The sequence below is a fragment of the Megascapheus bottae genome, chromosome 6 (assembly GCF_031878675.1).
Source record: "Megascapheus bottae isolate mThoBot1 chromosome 6, mThoBot2.hap1, whole genome shotgun sequence".
NCBI lineage: Eukaryota > Metazoa > Chordata > Mammalia > Rodentia > Geomyidae > Megascapheus > Megascapheus bottae.
The window spans coordinates 68,424,644-68,437,474 of NC_143514.1; the positions used below are offsets into that span (position 1 = coordinate 68,424,644).

General features: G+C 47.7%; 1 protein-coding gene across 1 annotated transcript; it reads left to right on the forward strand.

Moving 5' to 3' along the window:
• The first annotated feature begins 4 nt into the window (after positions 1-4).
• Positions 5-7,549, forward strand: Gpn2 (GPN-loop GTPase 2). Its single transcript, XM_090335482.1, has 5 exons — positions 5-757; positions 1,479-1,635; positions 3,516-3,676; positions 5,831-5,961; positions 6,410-7,549. The coding sequence occupies exons 1-5, from the start codon at positions 5-7 to the stop codon at positions 6,480-6,482; spliced, it is 1,275 nt and encodes a 424-aa protein (XP_090191608.1). The 3' UTR covers positions 6,483-7,549.
• Positions 7,550-12,831: the final 5,282 nt, after the last annotated feature.

Here is a 12,831-nt window from a genome sequence, read left to right on the forward strand (position 1 = left end):
AATCATGTCTGCAACTCCACTTGGCCTTCTCTTCTGTGAGAAAGCCGGAGACTCCAGGGAGGCCAACCCAGCTCGCGGAGGACCCGTCATTCACGCGGTGTGGGCCCGCCCTCCACCGAAACGTCACTGTAGAGGCGGGACTTCCTCTCGGAGCCGCTTCCGCCGCCACCCGGAAGTCGGGGTCGGGTCTCTTTGGTGCGGGACGTTTGGGTGCCGCCGTCCTCCTCAGGTAACCCCCGGACCCTGCGGCCAGCTCTCGGCGAAGCACTGGACGACAGCCCGCCGCTTACCGCGTAGGTTCGGACGCGGCGCCCTGCTCTGTTTTCCCGCCGGGCCCTGTTCCTCCATGGCGGGGGCTGCTCCGGCCACCGCCTTCGGGCAAGCAGTGATCGGCCCGCCGGGCTCGGGTAAGACCACGTACTGCTTGGGCATGAGCGAGTTCCTGCGCGCTCTGGGCCGGCGCGTGGCGGTGGTGAACCTGGACCCGGCCAACGAGGGGCTGCCATATGAGTGCGCCGTGGACGTGGGCGAGCTGGTGGCCCTGGGCGACGTGATGGACGCGCTGCGCCTGGGACCCAACGGCGGCCTACTGTACTGCATGGAGTATCTGGAAGCTAACCTGGACTGGCTGCGCGCCAAGCTCGAGCCCCTCCGCGGCCACTACTTGCTCTTCGACTGCCCGGGCCAAGTGGAACTCTGCACGCACCACGGCGCTCTGCGTAACATCTTCTCCCAGATGGCTCAGTGGGACCTCAGGGTGCGTCTTGGGTCGGGGCAGGCCCATTTTGCAGTGAGAGCAACTGAGACGGGAAGGTGAACCGATTACCACGCCTCCTGTCACCCTGGGCAGTAGGGGCTGCATTGATTTGGAATTAGTTGAGGCCGAATTTTTACCTCTGCCGCTGACTCGCGATGTGATTTGTATAAGACACCTGTCTGAACCTCGATTTTTCCATCTGGAAAATGAACACTAGTGCCTACCTATCTCAGGATTTTAGGAAATAGGGGATTATGTAGAACGCATCTCAGTGGCAGGTTTTTAAGTTGATGGGCAAAAGCAAATGAAAGAATGGAGGTATCCAGGGCACGATGGGGCACACCTGCAATCCCATCATTTGGGAAGCTGGGTCCAAAAAATTATTAAAATCAGAAGCCAACTCGTGCTACATATCAAGACCCTGCCCCAAGATAAAAGTGTAGATAGATAATACAGTGGAAGCAGAATTTGAACCCGTTGCCCACTGGGAGGTTCTGTCTAAGGCCTCTTGTAAAAAAAAAAACATGTTTCCCATGTCTTCTAGAGAAAAGACATGAGTACAACTATTAGAACAAAACAGAACAGAGCAAAGCAAGCAGACATGATTGGGGAAGGCTTACACTCAGACCTGAAGCTCCCAGCTGATGAGGGAGACAGAGTCCCAGATGTTTCCAGCGCCCCCCAGCCCAAGTCACATTCGCCCTGTCTTTTCCCCTCCCAGCTGACAGCCGTCCACCTTGTGGATTCTCACTACTGCACAGACCCAGCCAAATTCATTTCAGTGCTGTGCACCTCCCTGGCCACCATGCTGCATGTGGAACTGCCACATGTCAACCTTCTCTCCAAGATGGACCTCATTGAACACTACGGGAAGCTGGGTAAGAGCTTGAATTTCAGACATGGAGTAAGGCAGCACCTGGGCTGGAGTGAAGCAGTGGAGATATGGTTCAAGTGGTGGAATGCCAGCCTTGATTGGAAAAGCTAAGGAACAATGCCCAGGCCCTGAGTTCAAGCCCCCCAATATGGGTACCAAAGTAAAGTGATAGAACAGTGAGTGGGTGGAAATAAATGAAGTGAACTGTGGTGAGTGAGTGCTGTAAGGCATAGCACCTGAACTGATCCTGAGTGGTGAGATAGTGCCAGCTGAGGAAGGACTGTTCTAGACAGAAGGTCTAGTAGGGGCAAAAGCTTTGTTTTGTTTTAGCTAGTATTTTTTTTGTAAAGGTCACTGATCAGGTGGTTTAAACAGCATTTGTTTCTCACAATCCTGGTGACTGAGAAGTCTGGTGAGGGCCTGCTCGTGGCTTATACAAAGCCAGTGTCCTTGGGCCGGGAGTTTGGCCTAGTGGTAGAGTGCTTGCCTAGCATGCACAAAGACCTGGGTTCGATTCCTCAGTACCACATACATAGAAAAAATAAAACAAAAGTGGTGCTGTGGCTCAAGTGGTAGAGCTCTAGCCTTGAGAAAGCCCAAGAACGGTGCTCAGTCCCTGATTTCAAGGCCTAGAACTGGGCGGCGGGAGTCAGGAGGAGCCAGCCTCCTTATAATTGTATCCTCATATGGCAGAGATATCCCGGGAGAGAAGATAAACATAATATGGAGGGAATGGAAAAGCAGCCTGGCAGCAGGCAGAGGTGTCCTGTGAAGTCCCAATGTCCTTTTTTCTTTTTTTTTCCTTTCGCCTGTCCTGGGGCTTGAGTGCAGGGCCTGAACACTGTCCTTGGACTTTCCTCAAGGCTAGCACTCTTAACACTTGAGCCACAGCAACTCTTCCAGCTTTTTCCATGTATGTGGTACTGAGGAATCGAACCTGGGTCCTTGTGCATGCTAGGCAAGCACTGTACCACTAGGCCAAACTCCTGGCCCCACATTCTTTTTCTTACCAAATTAGTACTCTACTGTGCTGGAGGCATTGATTCCTTGAACAGAACCACAAGCCATAAAGAAACCTAAAGAATGGAGGGCTGGGAGTTTGGCCTAGTGGTAGAGTGTTTGTCTATTATGCACAAAGACCCAGGTTCGATTCCTCAGTACCATATACATAGAAAAGCTGGAAGTGGTGCTGTGGCTCAAGTGGTAGAGCCACTTGAGGAAAAAGCCCAAGGACAGTGTTCAGGCCCTGAGTTCAAGCCCCAGGACTGGCAAAAGCAAAAGAAAAAAGAAAAGAAAAGAAACCTAAAGAATGGCTCAGATAACTAGCATGTGAGCAGGGAGGGAGTTTTGTTGGGCAAGTAACATGGCATTGGCTTTGTAAGGGTGGAAGGCATCAACTAGCTCTAAGGCAGGGCATGGAGGGGCATGAGCACTTTAGAGGACCTTCCTCAGCTTAGAGTCCCTTAGTTCATCTGACTGGGAGCTCTGCTTTCCTTCTAAGCCTGAAAGTAGCCCAGTGAAGTAGCAGTCTGCCCAGGCAGAGCCAGCAGGTGAAACCCAAGAATGTGCTTAGTGACTTGGTTTCACTGAAGCTATGAATATTTGAATGAATGAAGACAAAGGAAAAGAAGAAAATGCAGTCCCGGTCCTTGAGTCTTTTCTTCGGTGCTCCTGGGATAGAAGCCAGGGTCTCATGTTAGCAAGTGCTGTACCACAGCATTATAGCCTGATTTTTCCCCTTCAAATGCTGGGGCTTGAGCCCAGGGCCTTGTTCACACTAGCCACACAATCTGTGAAACTAGACCCACAGCCTCTCCAGTGCTCAGGTCCTCTTCAGTCCTCAGCCTAATGCCCACTGCTTCTGAACCCTGGTTTCTCTCCTAGCCTTCAACCTTGATTACTACACGGAGGTCTTGGACCTGTCCTACCTGCTTGACCATCTGGCTTCTGACCCTTTCTTCCGTCACTACCGTCAGCTCAATGAGAAACTAGTGCAGCTCATCGAAGACTACAGCCTGGTTTCTTTTATCCCTCTCAACATCCAGGTATTGGGTACTGAACGGTCTCTTCCCCTCATTAGCCAAGGGCATAGGACGATTTGAGAACTAAAACATTGGTCTTTATTATGGGTGTGTTTATTATGGGCTCCCCTGCTTTTGGATCCAGGAGCTGTGGGGGGCACAACTGCAGTGAAGTAGGTAGAACAAATTTCTGCTTTGTCAATTAATTCTGTGACTAGGTTCTCCCTACACATCCTCCTTGAGTAAAACTGAGTGAGCCAGTGATTCAACTTTGCAAACTAGTACCTAGTTCCTGTATCTCTCACCTTGCCCTGTAAAGCTAACCTAAGAGACACGGGTGTATGTATATTAGATCTCTTTCTGTAGGAAGTGGGTTTTATCTGACTACTTGTGTCTTCCTTTCTCTGTGTGTGTACCAGACCTGCCTGGATGCTATCCCTGAGCCTTCCCTCTCCCCTCCACCCAGGCTAGTACTCTATTACTTGAGCCACACCACTCTGGCTTTTTTTGGTAGTTGGCTAAGAATAAGCCTCATGGACTTTCCTGCCTAGGTTTTTTTGTTTGTTTTTGTTTTTGGGGGGGTGTTGATGGGGCTTGAACTCAGCCTGGGTGCTGTCCCTGAGCTCTTCAGCTCAAGGCTACCACTAGGCTGGCTTTAAACAATAATCCTGAGATCTCAGCCTCCTGAATAATGGACTACAGGAGTGAGCCACCAGTGCCCAGCTTGTGTTTTTCCTTTCTTTTTTTTTTTTGGCCAGTCATGGGCTTGAGCTCAGGGCCTGAGCACTGTCCTTGGACTTTCTCAAGGTTAGAGCTCTACCACTTGAGCCTCAGCACCACTTCTGGCTTTTTTTTTTCTCTGTATGTGGTACCGAGGAATCAAACCCAGGTCTTCGTGCATGCTAGGCAAGCACTCTACCACTAGGCCAAACTCCCGGCCCCGTGTATTTTTCCTTTCTAATGTCATACCTTTCTCCTCTATTGAGAATAGAGGTACATATACATTTGTGTATTTATTTATTTTTTTTGGCAGTCCTGGGGCTTAAACTCAGTGCCTGGATACATGTCTGTCCCTGAGCTTCTTTTTCTCAAGGCTAGCACTACCATTTGAGCCACAAGGCCACTTAAGGCTTTTTCTGAGTACTGACTTTTTCTGCCTGGGCTGGTATTGAACCACAGTCCTCAGATCTCAGCCACTTGAGTAGCTAGAGATGTAGGCATGAGCCTCCAGCACCCAGCTTCAATATACATTCTGAACTTCTTGCAATGAGGCTTTCTCTGTTGAGCATTGTCCATCATGTAATGTAGTAGCTATTATTATTTTTATATGTGAAGGAAGAAAGTAGGTTTTTTTGTTTGTTTTGTTGGTTATGGAGCTTGAACTCAGCCTGGGCACTGTCCCTGAGCTCTTCAGCTCAAGGCTACCTTCAGCTCAAGGCTTCAAGGCTACTGCCCTACCCTTGAGCTAGGGCCCCACTTCCCATTTTCTAGAGGTAAATTGGAGATGAGTATCAAGTCCTTTTGTACCCAGGCTGGCTTTGAACCTTGATCCTCTGATCTCGGCCTCCTGAGTAGCTGGGATTGTAGGCATGAGCCACTGCGCCCAGCGAAAAAAGTAGTTTTAAGTAACACATTTAACTTACAGATTATTCTTTTTTTTTTTTTTTTTGGTGAGGTGTGAGGCTTGAACTCTGGGCCTGGGCACTGTCCCTGACCTCTTTAGCTCAAGGCTAGCATTCTACCACTTGAGCCACAGTGCCACTTCCAGTTTTCTGATGGTGATTTATTAGAGATGAGTCTCACAGACTTTTTATGCCCAGGTTGGCTTTGAAGCATGATTCTCAGATCTCAGCTTTGTAAATAGCTAGGATCACAGAGGTGAGCCACTGGCTCCTGGCCTTGGGATTTATTTCTAAGAGAGCAGGCATGCTGCCCATACAGCCAGGGGACTGAGTACCACAGAAGTGCTGATCTGTGTCTAATCTCGGTGGGCTGGAGGTCAGGAAGGGTTGGATTTAGTCAGGTCTGTGGAAACACAGAACAACTCACAGCCAAGAAAGTTGCATATACAGCTGTATCAGGTGAAATAGGTTGTATTTGGAGATTGTAGACAGGTTTGTATGGCTAAGTTCTAACACCTCTGTTTCACTCATAGAATTGTTTCTCATCTCTTCTCAGGACAAAGACAGCATCCAGAGAGTCCTGCAGGCTGTGGATAAAGCCAACGGCTACTGTTTCGGGGTCCAGGAGCATCGAAGCCTGGAGGCCATGATGTCTGCGGCTATGGGTGCTGACTTCCATTTCTCCTCGTATCCTTACCCTCAGCCTCACTCACTTCTTTGCCGCAGCCAAGATGATGAGACATGGGGCTCAGAAATGGTAACAGAAAGGCAGGTGCTGGGGGTTCATGCCTTTAATCCTAGCTACTCAAGAGGCTGAGCTCCAGAGGACTGACATTCAAAGCTAGCCTCGGCAGAAAAGCGCCAAACTCATTTCCAGTTAGCAAAAAGGTAGGCCAGGAGCATGGTTCAAGCTCAGCAAGCCCGCTGAGCTCTCAGTCCTTTGGTCATCAGCACAGTGTGGGAGAACCTCTTGTTCTCTTGTGGGAGCAGTCTGGGTGGCTCGTTCCTGTTTATAGACAGGAGGAAGAGAAAGAGGGAGAGAACTGTTCAGTCATGGTTGGAGGGTGGGTATCAGTAGAGGTCGTACATTAGCCAAGCCAGTCCTTGCCATCAGCCTTAACGCACCCTCCTGTAGCACTCTGGGCATCCAGGAGAAGTACTTAAGGGCCTCAGACCAGTCTGTGGAGCAGGAAACCATGCAGCTGTAGTGTCGAAGAGGCCCTGGAGAGAGCAATGGACAGACACAGCAGGCCATGGAGCCTAAAGCAAGTCCTCTGTGCCAGAGAGCAGAGTCTGGCAAAGGGACAGTCAGCTCTGCGAAGCACTTCTGGACAGAAAGCCAGACGAGGTGAAGAGCGGCACGCCCACCACAGTGCTGCCTTGGTAGCTGCTGCCCTCAGGAAGCACTGCCAGATGTTGAAGACTGGCTCAACTTGGGCTGTGTTGGAATGTTTATTTAAAAGTGTATTTTCTACTTTTTTCCCTGCCTGACCTGGGCTTTGAACTCTGGGCCTTGGGGCTGCCATGAGCCTTTTCATTCAAGGCCAGTTCTCTAATACAGCTCTACTATTGGCTTTTTGTGGTTAAAAGCCTTATGGGCTTTCCTGCTCAGTCTGACTTTGAACCATGATCCACATATCTCAGCCTCCTGGGTAGCTAGAGAAATATCACCCTCCTCCTGAGGAGACTTGTTCAGTCATTTAGGTGCTGTTTTCCCAGAGCACAGGAATTGGCACACTGGAGCTTTGACACACCAGCCCTGAGCTTTTGTTCACTGCAGTATCCCTGGCGAGCAGATCCAAATGGGTTTTGTACATGTAGGAAGTCTTCACAAATGACACTCCCTAGCTACACCTTATGGTTTAAGTTCCATTGTATTTCGTGGTTTATCATTGTGTTTCAGGTGTGTAGTCAGAGAAAATTGGTCTGGGGATGTAGCTCAGTAGAGAGCACTACCAGTTAGCAAATGTGCTACTTCAGCCCCCAACGCTGCCACAAAGAAAAGAGATATTAAAAGTTCACTTCAAAATATGATAATGTGTGCAAACTGATTTGTTGAAAGAAAATATTCTAGGGCCAGGAGTTTGGCCTAGTGGTTAAAGTGCTTGCCTAGCATGCACGAAGACCCGGGTTCAATTCCTCTGTACCACATACATAGAAAAAAGCCAGAAGTGGTGCTGAGGCTCAAGTGGTAGAGCTCTAACCTTGAGAAAGTCCAAGGACAGTGCTCAGGCCCTGAGTTCAAGCCCAGGACTGGCAAAAGAAAAAAAGAAAACATTCTAAAGCCAACCACCTGTGGTTCATACCTATAATATAGCTACTCAGGAGGCTGAGATCTGAGGATCATGATTCAAAGCCAGCCCAGGCATGAAAGTCCATGAAATTCTTATTTCCAGTTAACAACCAGAAAACCGGAAGTGGTACTATGGCTCAAAGTGCTAGTGCTGAGCTCTACAACTGACACACTAAAAAAGTTTTTGCTGCTAGTGGGATGCAGTTCATACTTTCAACCAGTAGGTGGCACCATTCGCTTGCCTTTTTGCAGCTGTAACCTGGCATGGCGGAACTGCTGGCCTATAGGATAGGATGGGCTTGCGCCTCCACACACCAATTCAGATGGCTCATACAGCGGACCCTTAGAGGTGGGGAGGGGATTATGATCATGCCATTGCCTGCTTTGCCAGAGAAAACAGATGGTTTTGAATTTACTTAGCCTCTCAGCCCACTTTGCTGACTGGTGAATGTTCCTCCCCAGGCATACTTACTAGTGAAGAGTTACAGCCCTAGCCCACAGGATTTGTAGTCAATCAGGAGAAAGAACTTGACACCTGTAAATGATGAATAACTACTGGATCATAAGTCAAGGGAAAGGGTCAGAGCTTGGCTCAAGTGGTAGAATGCCTGCCTAACAAATACTAGGCCTGAGTTCAAACCCTAGCACTGACATAGATTTAAAAAAGAAATCTAAAACAGTTTTTAAGTCAAAACCAGATGATTAGTCTTTGCTTCCCAGTTTTGGCAGCCATAACTGAAGGCAAAAGAGAAGAGGGGCTGTGAGGAGCCCACGGTGGCTGGGGCAGTGTAAAAGAAGCCAGCCGCGGCTCCCACGCCTGGCACTAGAGGGGATAATGACTGGGCACAGCCTACCCGGCTGCTTTCATCTGAGGAGTTCAAAGTGCCTCACCCCTATTAATACTCTGCGTAGTAGGTGGAGTACCAACATGGCAAGCCAGAGAAACTGAGGCCAGGAGGCATAGCTTGTGGCTGGCTGCTGCTGGGCAGATCCCTCATCAGGGCATGAGGGTGGGTGCGTGTTTTTGAGTTATTACTAGTAGCTGTGGTTGTGGGTTTTGATGCTTAGCCATCACAGAAGCCTTAGTTCTTACCCAAATTGCACCATGTGTGCACGCTGGAAGGCATTGTTTCCAACTTTATGGCCTCATCTCCAAACACCTCAGCATTTATCCTCTGAAGTCATGCAATGGAGTTGAATAGAAATCCAAAATTATTTTCAGGCCTTGGTATGACAGCCAGATTCTTTGCTTCTTAGGAAAAGTGATAGCACAAGGGATTTGTATTCCCTACATACCCTCAGGTAAAGGGAACAGGGATCTCAAAGGGAGCATGACAGGTTCTAAGTATGACTCCTTCCATGAAATGTATAGGGTAAGAGAAGAGCATATGGAAATGGGGCTTAGTGGTATCATGTATGAAGTCCTGAGTTCCATTCGTTAGTACTACTTACAGAAAAGGTCAGAAGTGGTATTGTGGCTCATGTAGTAAAGTACTACCCTTGAGCAAAAGAAGCTCGGGTACAGTGCCCAGGCCCTGAGTTCATATAATCAATAAAGTTTTTAATTTTTCAGTCAACATTATTCCTTAAAAAATACAAAGATTTTTTTGAATGTGCACCTAGTATTTGGTAGTTTGATTATATCACCTGTTTTCTTAGCCAGATTCCCATGGTTAGCCAGTAAGTCATTACAGGCTTTTTTTTTTTTTTTTTTTTTTTTTTTGCTATTTACAATAGCAAAAACTGTGATTAACATCTATGTACCTAAATATTTGAGTCTAATTTTTAACCTATGATAAAGTCCTAGACAGTCTGAGTTCTGGATTCATATTATTGTAATGCTTTCCTGAAGTGACACTTTACACGTCACTGATAATGTCATCATTCTTGGTCATCCCTGTTAGGCAATGGCATTAGGCTCTTTGCGTTTCCTGACTGAATTAGAGGTCCCCGACACATTGAAGATGGGGCCACAGCTCATTGGAAGGCTCTTAGCCTGACAAAAATGCCTAAGAGAGAAGGTGGGGTCCTAAAGCCCACAGCTCACGTACATCCTCAATCTTTCTGAATAAGCAGAATGCTCACCCACAGCTGGGTCTCCAGGAAGTAAGAGAGGTAGATTGTAGAGATTTTCTGCCTTTCTCAAGAAGTTGAGGGAGATGAGGTAGTTTTAGGTACAGTCCAGCATAATGGCCCATACAGGCCTCTTCTCCTTTCCTTCTCTCTTAACCCTGGGTCTTGAGACCTTACCCAGCATGATGTGGGCTGCCATTCCTCTTCCTGTCCTATTTAGAAGGGAGAACCCCAGGTCAGCATGTGCCTTCCTGCCAACACAACTGCCAAGGATGGAGGAGGCCATATGCTTTGCTTCCAACCACTGTGCTGCATTTCCAGCCGGGGAGCCCAGGGGTCCAGTGGACTCAGGTGTGCTGGGCTGAGGATTTGAGATCCAGCTGAGTGGGATAAAGATGCACACTGCTTAAATATGTGTTGGGTAAGGACTGCATAGTAAAACTTGTCCTCACTCTAGAATTCTGGAAGAAGAGGGAGATGGGAGGCTCCTTTAAAACAATCCCAAATAGATTGAGAGATGTGATTCAATGCTTGCCTAGCAAGCATGAAGCCTTAAGTTTAATCCATAGTCCCAGGGGAAAAATGACAAAAAGAAGAGCTAGGAAGGAGGAAACCACCCATCACAGTTCTCATTTGTGGAGTACAGACCTGAGCTGATGATGATGGAAATGGTCCATAAATATAAAAGAGGATTGGCTAGGAGAGGATCCTTGGAGAGGAGAAAGCAAGGGACAAAGAGTAAATAGGAAGGAGATAAATATGGGGGTGGGGAGCACAGCTTGAAAAGGGAGAAGAGAGAGGAGGAATGGGGCCCTGACAGAGTGATACTGTTCCTTGTGCGGGCATGTGTGATGTGTGGACAGATGACTCCCGCAGGTTCCAAATGTCTGTTAACTGGCTGGGCCCTGGTGACTCACTCCTATAATCCCACCTACTCACATTTCTCTACACTGAGATCTGAGGGGCACAGTTTGAAGCTAGCCTGGATAGGAGAAGTCCATGAAACTATCTCCAGTTAGTCACCAAAAAGTTGGGAGTGAAGCTGTGGCTCAAGTGACAGAGTGTTACTAGCCTTGAGTGCAAAAGCTCAGGGACAGCCCTGAGTTCAAGCCGCAGAACTGACACAGAGGGAAAAAGTACATTAACTCAAAATAAATACCCAAGTCGGGCCAGGAGTTTGGCCTTAGCAATAGTGTGCTTACCTAGCATGCTGGAAGCCCTGGGTTCGATTCCTTGGTTATCACATACACAGAAAAAGCCAGAAGTGGTGCTGTGGCTCAAGTGGTAGAGCCTTGAGAAACATCAAGAACAGTACCCCCAGGCCCTGAGTTCAAGCCCCAGGACTGGCCAAAAAAAAAAAAAAAAATGCCCAAGACATCCCAAGTAAACCAACTCTAAAGCAGTCTGCTTGCCCTTTGAGTTTGCCTTAAAGAAATGTCCCCTAGTATTTTTTTTTTCAGACCAAACTGTCAATGAATGATTCACCAAAACTAACTTCTTCCAATATGTAAGGCCTAGAACAGGCACAAACAGCGAGGAAGGAAGATTGGGACATGACATGAGAAGATTTTCTCCAATTTTGTTACATCATTCCAGGGGTCATAGGATCTGTTTTGAAGTAAAAGCCAGTCTCCTCTGTTGTCAGAGATTTCAGATTACCTTTGCTCTGGAAAAGGAGAAAATATGTCGTCTGTCTTTCCTCCATCTCTTCCTTCCATCCTTCCCTTCCAACAAATATTGAATACCCTAATCTGATGGATTCCCTGCTGATAAAATCCTAGATTTAAAAGACTGCATGCTTTCCAGAGTCCAGGCTTCCCTTTTATCTCTAGACAAAGGGTTTTAGTTCCCAGCACTGTAAGAAGACAGGGCTGAGCAGAGAGATGAATCAGCCTCTGGCACCCGGGGGCTGACATGCCTGTCTGCCGCCCCCACAGACATTCCTGCCTCCTGACTCAGTGGGTAGGTAGAAGTAGGGATGCTCTTAGGAAAGGAACCCACCGTGCAGAAACCTGCCTTCCCTACACCATACAAAGCACACATCAGGGACAGGGTGGCCTTGTGAACAGGAGGAAGAATTTAAAGACAGAAAGAATGGGGCTAGGTTAAGGAAAACTAAATTCTGAGTGAGCCAGGAAATCAGTCTGCTTAATCACTGAAGACTTTGTGCCAGACACTGGGGTAGAATAAGATTGAATACAGAGAAAAAAAGGCTTTCTTCATCCTTTATTTTTTCTTAAAGATAATATGATCAAAGAGCATACATCTTACTTTATTTATGCAATGATTGGTTTTTGTGCTGGAACTGTAGGCCTTTTTGGTGCTCTTCTTGACTTTTTCCGCTGTCACCCTACCACTTGAGATATGCCCTGGTTCCTCATTCTTGGTCCGAAATGACAGGAGGCAGAACAGCACCATATATGGTTCTTTAAATTGGGGGGGGGGGGGTTGTTTGTTTTTTGCTAGTCCTGAGTCTTGAACTCAAGGCCTGGGCATTGTCCCTTAAGCTTTTCCATTCAAGGCTAGCACACTCCACCACTTTGAGCCACAACTCCATTTTATGTTTTTTAGTGATTAGTTGGAGCTAAAGAGTGCCATGGACTTTCCTGTCTGAGCTGGACAGATTCTGGACCATTAGGGTCAGATTTGGCGATTGTAAATCCACAGCATCTTCTTTTAAATCTTTCCACACCAACACATTATCTCTGGGCAGCTCACATCTCCCACATAGGGCACTCCTGAGTGGTCAGGAGCCAATAGGCCAAAGTCAGAGTCTGGAGACTAGAAAGAAGTTCCTTTCCCAGGACCTACCCCATTAAGAGAAAGTCACTAGACCAGTCTGGTGAGAGAAACCAGGTCAGCTGCAGAACTGCAGGGAGGAGCCTGCCCTGCCCAGAGTCTCTGGGTTTTGAACCTTGGAACTCAACCCATCAAAAAAAGAGGAAACTAGGGACCCTAAAGGCATCAGAATAGGCCTGAGTTTTCCCCTCTAGAAATAGGAGGTGACAGATCTGAGAACTTGTGTGGAAAACTTGAGGAGGCTAGAGGTCTAATTTTTCCTCAGGGCTGATAACTTTGTTTTGGTCAGAGGAATGCTGTATAAACTCTAGACAGATGGTGGAAAAATTAATTGGCAATCTTTTTTCTTGTTTTATTTTGTGTTTGGTGCTTTAGGCTGAGCTTGGGGCCTA